The 12,309-nt window shown below is 37.5% G+C and overlaps 1 protein-coding gene across 4 annotated transcripts in view; it reads left to right on the forward strand.

The window, feature by feature from the left end:
• Nucleotides 1–12,309, forward strand: part of ELF1 (E74 like ETS transcription factor 1) — a 107,017-nt gene that overhangs the window by 71,248 nt on the left and 23,460 nt on the right. For all 4 annotated transcript variants that reach the window (XM_059378099.1, XM_059378100.1, XM_059378097.1 and 1 more), the window contains one exon: nucleotides 11,486–11,666. In XM_059378099.1, the coding sequence (XP_059234082.1) occupies nucleotides 11,486–11,666 (181 nt within the window). The remainder of the gene's footprint in view (nucleotides 1–11,485; nucleotides 11,667–12,309) is intronic.

The raw sequence follows: 12,309 nt of genomic DNA on the forward strand, positions 1-12,309 counted from the left end.
GTGACAGTTGCCATTATTAATGATCTGAATTAAAGAAAAGGTGCTAAAGTTTGTAGTGTACCACTGCATACTCTATATTACTCAATTGTGTGGCATAAATCAGGTAATGAAGCCAGTTTTTATAATTTGAATACCAGTTAGACAAATTCATTCAGCCTTTTTTTTTTTTTAATATTTTCTTATTTTTCTTATTCTGGCTTGGTTTTAGAATAAGCCAATAAGCTTGTCACTGAGGTTTTTGAAAATCCAGCAGATTAATTCTGGGGAAGCACTTTCCTTTACATTATAACATGTTAAATTTGTTTAGACATAATTTGACCTGGAGTTCAGTTTTTTTTGGAGTGACTCTAATGTCTGTCATTGCCTATGATTGGTTAGTGTAACTTTTCCATTCTGGAAAAGGCTTTGTTGTAGCTAAACTCTATATTCAGGTATGTCTGCCTCATTTTATTCTATGATTCTTACATATTTATAGAAGATTCTTATCACAGTCCATCTTTTAGAAGTAGGAATTGCCTCTTTAATTATGATTTTACTTAAATATTTTGTTATATAGATTCTGCATATTTAAAACATCAATCTGGTAGTGACTGCTTTGATGTTATTTAGTTGATTTGTAACTGAATATTTAAACCTGATTAAAATTTATTATACTTCCCAATATCTACCTTTTTTTTTTTAACCTAATAACTGATTCTGTTCACACTTAGCCACACACACACACCCTCTTAACCCATCAATGTATTAAACTTTAAAAGTGAGTGCTCTAATAAGAAAATCAAGATTATTTTTAGTGACTGTTGTACTTTGAGTTGCATGGCCAAGTCATAATTTATCCTGGCTGGAAAAAGAAAAATCTGGGTAAAGACTAAAGGCGGCCAATAGTCATGAAAGACCTAAACTGGGATTAGATTTAGCCAAATCAACTCCATAGGGATTTACAGTGGAATTTTAAACATTATCTGGGGGAATTCTGGAGAACAGACCATTTTACTTAGACCTTTCTATGTGTCATGGTGCTGTGCAAGAGAGAAGCTAGGCTTCTTCTGAAACATTCCACTCAGCTGTGGCCAACAGAAATAAACTTCATATATATATATATTTATGTATATCTCCAAGCTTTATAACTGAGATGAAACTTTTATTATGACCATAATTTATCTATAGGAATCTGTACTCCTGTAGTCTATCCAAGTGATTAATCTTGTGGAGTTGGGAGTCAGATTATCTGGTTTCACGTTTCAGCTCTGCCTCTTCCTGCTGTCAGTTAAAGAGCGCAGTGCTATGGGGAACTGACTGGATAAGCCACATAAAGTACTTAACATAGTCGCTGCCTCACACCTACCACCACGTTAGGCATACCATGTTATTTCAATTTTATTGATCATTTTATTGACCTCTTATAGACAGAGACTGGAGGATAACACTTTAAACAGCACTATGGTGAGTTTTTAAAATCCAGTTAAGAAAATACTTTGCAAACTGTTAATTTCCAGAGATCTGAATCCATTTTCTCTTATACACTAAAGCCGCTGGCTACAACATAAAATTTATCTACATCATGATGCTTATAAAAAATACACAATCCATTAAAAAACCTGGGGTATTGGGGCGCCTGGGTAGCTCAGTGGGTTAAGCCGCTGCCTTCGGCTCAGGTCATGATCTCAGGGTCCTGGGATGGAGTCCCATATCGGGCTCTCTGCTCAGCAGGGAGCCTGCTTCCTCCTCTCTCTCTCTCTCTGCCTGCCTCTCTACCTACTTGTGATCTCTCTCTGTCAAATAAATAAATAAAATATTAAAAAAAAAAAAACCTGGGGTATTGAAGGAGAGCCACTGGGAAGTAAGGGGACTGATAAAAGTATATATTTCAATGTTGTGCCCAGATGCTGCTTTGTAAGTTAACCTCCATGCAAAGAATACATTGTCTGCTCTAGTCATGAGTGAAGTATAAAAATATTTCATAACATTTCATAGAGCCCTTTACAGTTGATGGTGTCTTTTCCACATACGCTTTGATTCCCACAAATCATTCTGTGATGGAAGTACTCTTCTTCCCATTTCCTGTTATAGAATATTATCTCATTTATTCCAGGATAGCTAGAATAACTATTTTAGAATCTTGTAATCAGTTCCTAGGGCAGAGTTGCAAAGGCACCCAGGGTACTGTTCAAAATAACCTACCCTAGTCACTAAAGATATTTGGATCCCAATTCTGATTTGATAACATTGTTTGAGAGTATTAGTGGATAATTTCTGTTCCTAGCTCTTCATTTCTGTACTCATTAATTTTGACAGTACTTGGTTGGTTTGTTTATATTTCTGTTAAGAAATAATTGCACGAGAGATTGGACTCTGAGAAGCAAACTGGGAGGGTTTGGGAAGAGAGCGTGGTGGGGGTTAGGTGAGCCTGGCGGTGGGTATTAAGGAGAGCATATATCACATGGAGCACTGGGTGTGGTGCAGAAACAATGAATCTTGGAACAGTGAAAACATTTTTTTTTTAAAGATTTTATTTATTTATTTATCAGAGAGAGAGAGATGGGGAGAGAGCGAGCACAGGCAGACAGAATGGCAGGCAGAGGCAGAGGGAGAAGCAGGCTGCCTGCTGAGCAAGGAGCCCGATGTGGGACTCGATCCCAGGACGCTGGGATCATGACCTGAGCCGAAGGCAGCTGCTTAACCAACTGAGCCACCCAGGCGTCCCCAGTGAAAACATTTTTAAAAAGATAATTGCAGAACTCTGTGGGGATTTGATGTATCACTTGAGCTAGCACATTGAAGTACTTATAAATTTTTAGAATTGTAGTAATGAAAATGTCCTAGTAAGAAAACTGAGGAGATTGCCATGAATAATCTCCACATGCATAAAACTGGTAGGCCCTAAGAGTTTCATGGGTGTTATTTTAAACTTTAATGAATCATTTAAACAGTTTCAGTTCAGAGAGAAGAGTTTCCTAATTCATTTTTACAAAGTCAACTTGGTATCACTGATACCAAAACCTGGCAGAAGGTGTGCACACACATTAATAATAGGTTAATCCCAAAATGGATATTTTGTTTAAATATGAGAGCTAATATTTGTCCTCCCTTACCTTTGCCAGACCCTGTGGGCAATATGCATTTTTTTTCTTTTTTTTTTAATTGATTTTATTAAATGGCATGATGTTGGTTTAAAAAAAATAATTCATAGAAGTTTATCCAAAGATGAGAATTATCTCTGTTTGTGAGGTTCCTTCTTTTTCTCCGGCTTGATAATTACACTTTTCTTTACATACTTGGGAGGAGGCAGGCCCCACAATCGTGTCTATAGAAAGCCATCTTGAGATTTTCTTGCCGTGAGACTCTGAGCATCCACTAAAACATTTTACCTATAATTTATAAAAGAAAAACAAGTGATTCTGCAGACTAGAAAGTCAAGATCAATAAACCTCTGTTTCTCTAGATTTTCTTTCAAAAATACATATATTTTTCCTTTAACATTTAAAGAGCCTGTTTTAAGTGATCAACTTTTCAGCTGGTTTTGGTTTAAGTGTGTTACACTGGGGTGCAGTTGACTTATAAATGTTTTACTCCTTGTGGTTTCTTTCTAATTATTTTTAGTCATTCTGACTAGTGCAGAATATTTTCTCTAGAAGATGTGTAGACACAAAATGAGCAGACCTTTTAGAATTTCTAGAAGAAAGGAGGAGAGTATTTATTATTCCAGCCCAAGTTAGGACAGCTGCCCAGGGTACACAGTCTTCCAAAGAGAGTGCTCTTGCATATTTTTTTTCGATCTTCTCCAGAACCCTGTACTGTGTGGCAACTATTGTTACCCTCATTTTATGAATAAGGAAAGCCTTTGTAAGGAGGAACCTCTGAGAGGCTGAACGAGGAGATGAATATTTCCCAGAAACACTGCTGTAGATGGTGACAGCACCTGTACCAGAGTGGAGTGTTTGATTTGAGAAAGCCCAAGCTCTTGTCCATGTTGCTGGGGGACATGCAAGAGAGGGAGAGAACCTGGGAGGAAAAAGTGAATCTGGAAGAATATTAACTTAATCGTAGTTTGTAGCTATTATACATAAGTAGGATTTTCCCTTTCTCCCAAATACATTTACATATTAAAAGGTTTAAAAACTAGATTCAGGCACTACACTTTTGGCCAAAGGAAACCTGTGTTTGAGAGGTTAGTTAGACAGACGTGCTGGGCAGTACATACTACAGCTATGTAGACCTTTCCGCTTGTTTGCTAAAGCTCCTTTTCATTTTCTTTTAAAATAAAGATGGATAAGCTTGTGTAAAGAGAGCTTGAGTCAGTCAACAGAAGTATTCTCATTTGCAGATAATGAAGCTGTTTTAATGACAGATTTTTTTTTAAGGATGCGGTGAATTTGTCTGTGAAGAAGCCTTCACCAAAACTCTGCTGAGCCTCAAAGATCATTGCACAGTCCTGGCTTATTTTATGTAGTCCATCACATCCGGATATCATTCAAAATGTAGTTTTAAGATTGATAATGTGGTAGTATTAAGGTAGGGGAACTCTATGGAAAGGGGACAGTAATGTTTTATACTCTTGGAATGCAAATGCGTTCATGTATTAATCGATTAATGGTATTAGACCCATTTCCAGGACTGCTGCTGCTTACCTCTGCCTCAGAACAAAGCTCAGAGCTGAGAGAACTGGAGACCTTTTCAAGTTTCGTTTCTCCCATCAGATGGACCTCTTCTGCTTTTTAGACTTTTTATTGAAACGTTGCATACGTACACAAATATTTATCACAAATCATAAGCATACAGTTAGACAAATTGTCACAGAGTTGAACATGTATGTTTCAGCTTTTCATTCAAGTGGATGGTTGTTGCAGAGACTAGATGGTTGGACTGTGTTCCCCACTTTTCTGGAAGGACTTTCTAATTAACAACAAAATAAAAACAAAAAAACCGTGCCTATCAATGTAGGATTATTATATGCTTCCCTCCCCCCAGCTTTATTGAAATGTAATTTGTATATAATGTTAAGTGTACAATGTGATGATTTGATGCATGTATGTAAGTAGGAAGCCAAATTTTAACTGTGTATTTCCATCTAAGTCAACTTTTGAGGCACTTAATTGTCAAATTGTTTTATTGAATGGTTACTATATGCCGTGCAGTAGAATAAGTGCTCTATTATATATCATGTCATTGAATTCTTACTACCCTAGAAGTTACCCTCATTTTAGATAGACATGAACACAAAAGCCTAGAGAGGCTGTAGATTTTGCTGGAGCTCAAACACCCCGGGCACGGTGCGGCTATCTGTCAATAAGGGTGGTCCTAACTCTAGAGCTTGTGCAATTACTGTGACGCCCTCTTGTTGCCATCTGTATTTTTAGTGCATTTGCTGCTTGGCAAATATTGTCTGATCATGTCCTGATAGACAGAGGTGTTGGGTTTTTGGTTTTGTGTTTTTGTTTTTTCAATCAAAGGTGAAGGAAATACTTTCAAAGAAAGCAGCGCTTTTGATCAGCATTCTGATCAGAAGAGAAGGCACAGGCATTGGTCTCAAAGATGCCTTTTCATAGCAAGTGAATTGTGTTTAGTGTGTGTGTTTCTTGGAGTGGCCTTTGGGTGGGGAAGCTCCCAAAGATCGTGGGAAGAGGGATGCCCCACCCCACCCTCTCTGTTGCCTTGTCTTGTGGCAAAGTGATAGTGGAAATACTTGAAAATGTGCTCATTTTGCACCTATCTTTAAAAAAAAAAAAGATTGTCTGCGTGGGGAAGTGTTTGAAGACTGTTTTAAACTGGTCTTTCTCTTAGGAAAACATTTGATAGCTATTTCATTTTAGTCTGTTTCCGAGGGAATCTTGGCAGGATGTTTCACAACAACCATGTTACCAGATTGAGCTCTGGTGTCAGGGAATCTTGGTAAACAACTTATTTGCAAGTTCTTTTGGGTTTTTTTGTTTGTTTGTTTTTATGACCAAAGACTTGTTAAATATAGTTGAAATAATGGCCCATACTTTCTTGAATATCCTCTTAGGGCCATGGATTGTGGCATACTGAGGAAAAAAGCAAGCCTAGAGAGGGTAGCAACATACATTGCTATTTATAGATTGGTCACTTTCCTTCTCTTTTGAACTTGGTGGCATTGCCACATATGTCATCAACCACAACAAATGGCAACTATATAGTTGACGGTGTTGAAATTTGGGGAACTCTTTCCTGCTAGAACTTGATTTTTAGTATAGCTGCTAAAATAAGAAAAAAAAATTAAAGTTTTGCCTTCAACACATGTGTTAAATTTACCTGAAATTAATAAAAAGGAAAACCGTTATGTACTTTTCTCTCTGGAGTTGTTAAGACCCTCTGTAAACTTACACAATACTTGTAAGCTTATCACTACAGTTTAATTGGCTTATAGAAACTGAAGCTTTGAAAACTCTGGTCTTTGACAGATTGTAATCCCAAGAAGTCTTCCATCTCTCTTCCCACCCATCATTTTGGGATTTATTTTGTTTCTTTTACAAAAACAACTGGGAAAATGGTCTGCAAGTGCCAAAAGATGTCATAATAAAGTAACTTTGTTTTTTTTGGATTACTAGTATTTCAGACATTGGCGTGAATCAAGTTAACTCAGTTAAGGAAATGTAGTTGTGAATTTTGTAATTCTAAACCCTGCTTGCATGTTAGAACCACCCAGGGAACTTTAATAACATGCCCTGGTCATTTCCCCAGATATTCTGACTTATTTGATCCCATGTAGGGTCAAGTATTGATATTTTTAGGTGTTTCCCAGTATATAGTCAGCATTGATAACCATCGGTAGAGTTAACTGGTAGAGTTAACTGGGGTTCCCTGATTCAGCTAAAAAAAAGATCCTGAAGAGATGATTATTTTTTTTTTTAATTTTTTTTTAAAGATTTTTATTTATTTATTTGACAGAAATCACAAGTAGATGGAGAGGCAGGCAGAGAGGGAGGAGGAAGCAGACTCCCTGCTGAGCAGAGAGCCCGATATGGGACTCGATCCCAGGACCCCGAGATCATGACCTGAGCCGAAGGCAGCGGCTTAACCCACTGAGCCACCCAGGCGCCCAAGAGATGATTATTTAAACAAAGAAAGGTTTTAGAGATAATTGGAGTTTTTTTGTTTTTTGTTTTTATTTTTTTAAGTAACCGACCAAATGAAACATAGTATTTTTGTTAGGATATCAACCAAGTGTCAACTCTTTCATTTCATAAAAGGTAACAGATCTGAGGTGGATAAGATTTGGTGGTCTTCAACAAAGATACTTAAAGAATAATATCTAGCTTCAATTTAGAAATAGTTACAAGAATATATCATCTTAATTGCCACAAGCTTGCAAAGTTGTTTGGGTAGAGGGAGCCAACCATCAAATGATAGACTTAAAGCTAAATTAAATTGGATGCTGTTGTGGATTGAATTGCTCTCTGCATCCCCCCAAATTCATGTGTTGAAATGCTAGCGTCTAATATCTCAAAATGTGACTTTATTTGGAGACAGGGTTGCTACAGATGTAATTAGTTAAGGTGAGGTTATACTGGAGTAGCAGTAATCCAATTGGATTGGCCCCTAATCCAATATGATCAGAGTCCTTTTGAGAAGAGAAAATTTGGACCCAGATACATACAGGGGAGAGCATCGTGTGAACATGAAGACTGTCATTTATAAGCCAAGGAGAGAGGCCTGGAACAGATCTCTCCCTTAGAGCCCTCCGAAGGTACAACCCTGCCAACACCTCAATTTCAGATTTCCAGCCTCTAGAACAGAAAGACAACAAATTCCTGTTGTTTTGAGCTGCCCAATCCATGGTATTTTGTTACAGCTGCTCTAATGAACCAATACAGGTCCCAGTATTTTATTCATTTTTATAAGGTAAATCTAGGAAAATTTAACATTTGAAATTTTGCCATGTTTTCATTTAAAAGGTTAGGAACCATTTCTTGGTCAGGAATTTTAGGCTATGTGGTTATAAAAGTTTTAGGTTCCTAGTAACTCACACTTGAGCCAGTTAGTTGCTAGTCAATCAGTATAAAAGGCAGGAATTTATCACTAGCCTAGACCAGGAGCAGAGTTTCTGGAGTGTGTATTTTCCTTCCATTTATGTTAAGAGAGGGGGTGATTCTTTCCATACCTGAAAGGGGTTTCCTAGATGTATTTTCTATATACAGATTTTAGAGTTGGTCTCTTTGTTGTATGATTTAATAGCACCCTGGAGAAGTTGGAAATGAACAGCTTTGAATATACATCTCCATTTCCGTGGAATAGAGAATAGTCCGTGCTTTTTGTGAAAGGAGTGAGTACCTTAGAGAAAGACAGCATGGCTAAGTTGGGAGTGATCCTGGGAAGTCCCATGGCCAAGTTCATAATAGACTTAAACACAACACAGCTCCTTACCTTTTCTGGTTTTTTTAAACAGAGCCAAGTAAGGGGTTATAGCTTAGTGGTAGAGCATTTGGCTGCAGAGCCAAGTAAATATGCCAGTAAAGCAAATATGGCACCATGTTCACTGCTGACCATAACAGCTTGCAGGCAAAGAACATAGACCTTGGAGTCCATTTCAGTTAAGGTTCTACCACTTACGTGTGACATGACTTGTGGCAAATTATTTCCCTTCCCCTTGAGCTTGTGTTTTCCCATGCAGAAGACAGACAACCCAGTGTATCTCCCTTATAGGATCTTGAGATGATTAAATAAGGTAGTAATTCATATAAAGCAATGAGCAGTGCAAGTTAGGTGCTAGTAGATGTTAGTCAATAGCTCTAGCAGAGGTAATAGGTTAGGTGGCCCCGGTGCATGCTACCCACCTCCCCCATTTAGTCCATAGAATAAATCTCTTCTATAGCAACATTATATCCTTAGGTTTAACATCCATGCCTTAAGACATTTTAACAAAACAAAACCTGAAAATGCCCTAAGGATCAGCTAATGCTCTTCTTTCATTTAAAGTGAGGAAGATGGGGGATCCTGTTAAGTCGGTTAAGTGTCTACCTTTCGCTCAGGTCATGATTCCAGGGTCCTGGGATCGAGTCCCACATCCAGCTCCCTGCTCACCAGGGAGTCTGCTCTCTCTCCCGCTGTGTTCTCTCTCTTTCTCAAATAAATAGATAAAATCTTTATAAATAAGTAAATAAAGTTAGGAAAATTACAGTAGGATTAGAGAATACCCTAGGACTCATGGTTCACAATCTTTTTTTTTTAATTTTTAAATTTTTTTTTATAAACTTATAATGTATAATTAGCTTCAGGAGCACAAGTCTGTGAATCACCAGGTTTACATACTTCACAGCACTCACCATAGCACATACCCTCCCCAATGTCCATAACCCCACCACCCTCTCCCTACTCCCCTACCCACCCACCCACCCCACCCCACCCCCCCGCTCCCCTTGGTTTGTTTTGTGACATTAAGAGTCTCTTCTGGTTTGTCTCCCTCCCGATCCCATCTTGTTCCATTTATTCTTTTCCTACACCTCAAACCCCACACATTGCATCTCCACTTCCTCATATCAGGGAGATCATATGATAGTTGTCTTTCTCTGACACAGTCTTTCTTTTTTACATGTTGCTATCTTCTAAATCATAGAACCATGTGTCTCTTTTCATTCTAAAGCTTTTTTGCTTCAAAGAAAACTAAATTTCCTGCTCTACGGTTGCACTCAACATTTTTCTTAAACAGTTTAAAAGTTACTAAAATATTTGAAGTGAAATTAAAAGTATTATTTAGGGTAAATTGAAGTAGGCTTCATTATATATAGACTGTCTCCGTTAAGGAACAAAGAAACTGGTAGCAGGTGTTGTCTCTGGGGAGGGGCACTTTTGGAGAGACAGCATTGATTACTGTTAAAACAGCATGTTCCTGGGACCTTTAAATTCTGGAGAGTACAGTAACCATTTCTTCCAGTTCACTTATTGGCAAGTAGAATTGAACAAGGAAGTAGTAACAAATATCTGTAGTTATTTGAGATTTGAGAACTATGTGGATTTAAATAAAATTTTGGAGATACCCCTTTTAATACCCATACTCTTAACACTCACTGCCCCCAGTTTCAGGAGCCAAATAGATTTGGTTTCATTTGGGTGAGGACTGCCCCTGGGAATTGCTTTGACATGTCTCTATCTCTGACTTCGTGGGTGACCTTGGGCAGATGTCTTAATCTAATTCTTCCTCTGCCAATGGATGGAGGGGATAAGCCCTATTTTTACCTGGTACATAGAGTTGTTGCAGCATAAAAATGAAATCATGTGAAAATTAAGTCATTTTCTGGGCTCAGCCGCCTTAGAGGAGGAGGCTTAACCTTGAGCTAACCTTGAGCTTAACCTTGAGTTTTTACAAGAGAAGTAGTGTTTCAAGAAGCCATGGGTTCATGCTAGGTAGGATTGCATGTGTAGCATTCGCCTCTTAAAGAAGAGAAAAGGAAAGCCCAGTGACTATGCTTTGCTTTGGCCATTTTATAGACTTCCTCTTGTGTGTGTGTGTGTGTGTGTGTGTGTGTGTGTGTGTGTGTGTGTGTGTTTTACAGCACACTGTGTGAACCTCCTACTTTCTGTTTTAAAACTTACAATTTGGAGAGTCAGTTATTTCTCACTTCCTCTTTTCTGAAATAGGAAGAAACATTTTGAAACAAAATGATCCGAATATGTTCTAGGGTTATTAACTATAAATTTCAGAGCATAGCATTCTTGAAGGCATAGATAGTATGTTTAGCACCTGTGATATCTTAATGTTTAGTTGAAGTAGTTAAATTTTTAGAATAGAAGTAACATTTATTCAAGATTCAGTTGTATCAAGATTATCTCAAGATTTAGTTGTTAAATCACTTACAGTTGATATGCACTTGCTTAAAACAAATACTTCTAAAATAAACAAACAAAAGAAGAAGTAGTATTTAATCTCAGTGTGTAGTGCTACAAACATTTAATTGTACTCTGTATATAAGGTAATATTCATGTATTTAGAAGGTATACACTGAATTATTTAGGGTTAAAGGAGGAGTGTCTGCTGCTATCAAATCAGAAAAAATAGAAATAATAATATAGAAGGATAGTGATAGACATGATTAAAAATTTCACGATCTTCTGACTAAATAGAAAATCAAAGTTAATTTTCCCATTTGAGTTAAAAGCTAGGGTTAGACACAACGTGTGTGCTAATGACAACATAATATTTATTAAACTTCTGTGTTTTTTCCCTGTCAAACTTTTGTTGAGATTTTATTTAATTGTACATTCCATCTGTATGCCACTTTTTATGAATTAATGATATCAGAGGTTTTTTTTATTTAATGTGCCTTAAAAATATGCTTTTATAGGATTTTCCAATGAAAACTTGGTTGTTAAGACCCAAGATTGATAATAAATCTGGAGCCCAGAAGGAGTGTCAAGATTTAAGTAACTGATGATAGAAAAACTTACGTGATGTCCAATATAAAATATTTTTTGGTTGTATTTAACAAAAACAAACACCTTGTTAATCCTTTTTCTCCCTCACTTCTGCCAGCTTGGTGACCCAGCTATTTTTCCTGCTGTAATTGTGGAACATGTTCCTGGTGCTGACATTCTCAATGGTTACGCCGGTCTAGCCTGTGTGGAAGAGCCCAATGACATGATTACTGAGAGCTCCCTGGATGTCGCTGAAGAAGAGATCATAGATGATGAGGACGATGACATCACGCTTACAGGTGTGTGTGCCTCTAGCACTTTATCTAGGCATAGTTTGGGGCAGTTTCCTTGCCCTGTGTTTTTTGGGGTGTAAGAAGTCCCTAACTTGGTGTCAAGTTAACTCCATTACCTACAGAGGCTGGAGCAGGGAGAAGGAAACCCTGTTTTCTTCCGCATCTATCTGTGTTTCCTCCCCTTCCTTCTTTCCTAGATATATTGAGATGAATGTGACAGACTACAGGTCTGTGAGAAAGACCAGACCAACTGAACTTCTCAGGTAGTCACTGAATGCTGCTTCTATGCCAAGCTCTGTATTCTTGATAACAATGAGAAGCTGTTCATAGGGAAAAAGATAGGAATGTTCTTCTTTTCCTGCTGTCACAGGAAGCAAAATAGGAGACCATGACCCAAATGTAGGATCAAGTACTAGGGTTTAAAGAAGATTTCTCTTCCAGTTCAGTCAGAACTAGTAGCATATTTGAAACATGAAAAGTTCATAGTGTAAGTGTGAGGTAGTGGTAATGCTGTTTTCATCCCTTTTAGAATTTGGTACACACATTTGTATTTTTATACACTTACATTTATTTATCTGGGCCAGAAGAGGTAGAGGCGTTTAAGAAAATGAATTATTGGAAGCAAAGGTTATTTGAATATTTATTTTTT

Source organism: Mustela nigripes, chromosome 15 (assembly GCF_022355385.1).
Source record: "Mustela nigripes isolate SB6536 chromosome 15, MUSNIG.SB6536, whole genome shotgun sequence".
Classification (NCBI taxonomy): Eukaryota; Metazoa; Chordata; class Mammalia; order Carnivora; family Mustelidae; genus Mustela; species Mustela nigripes.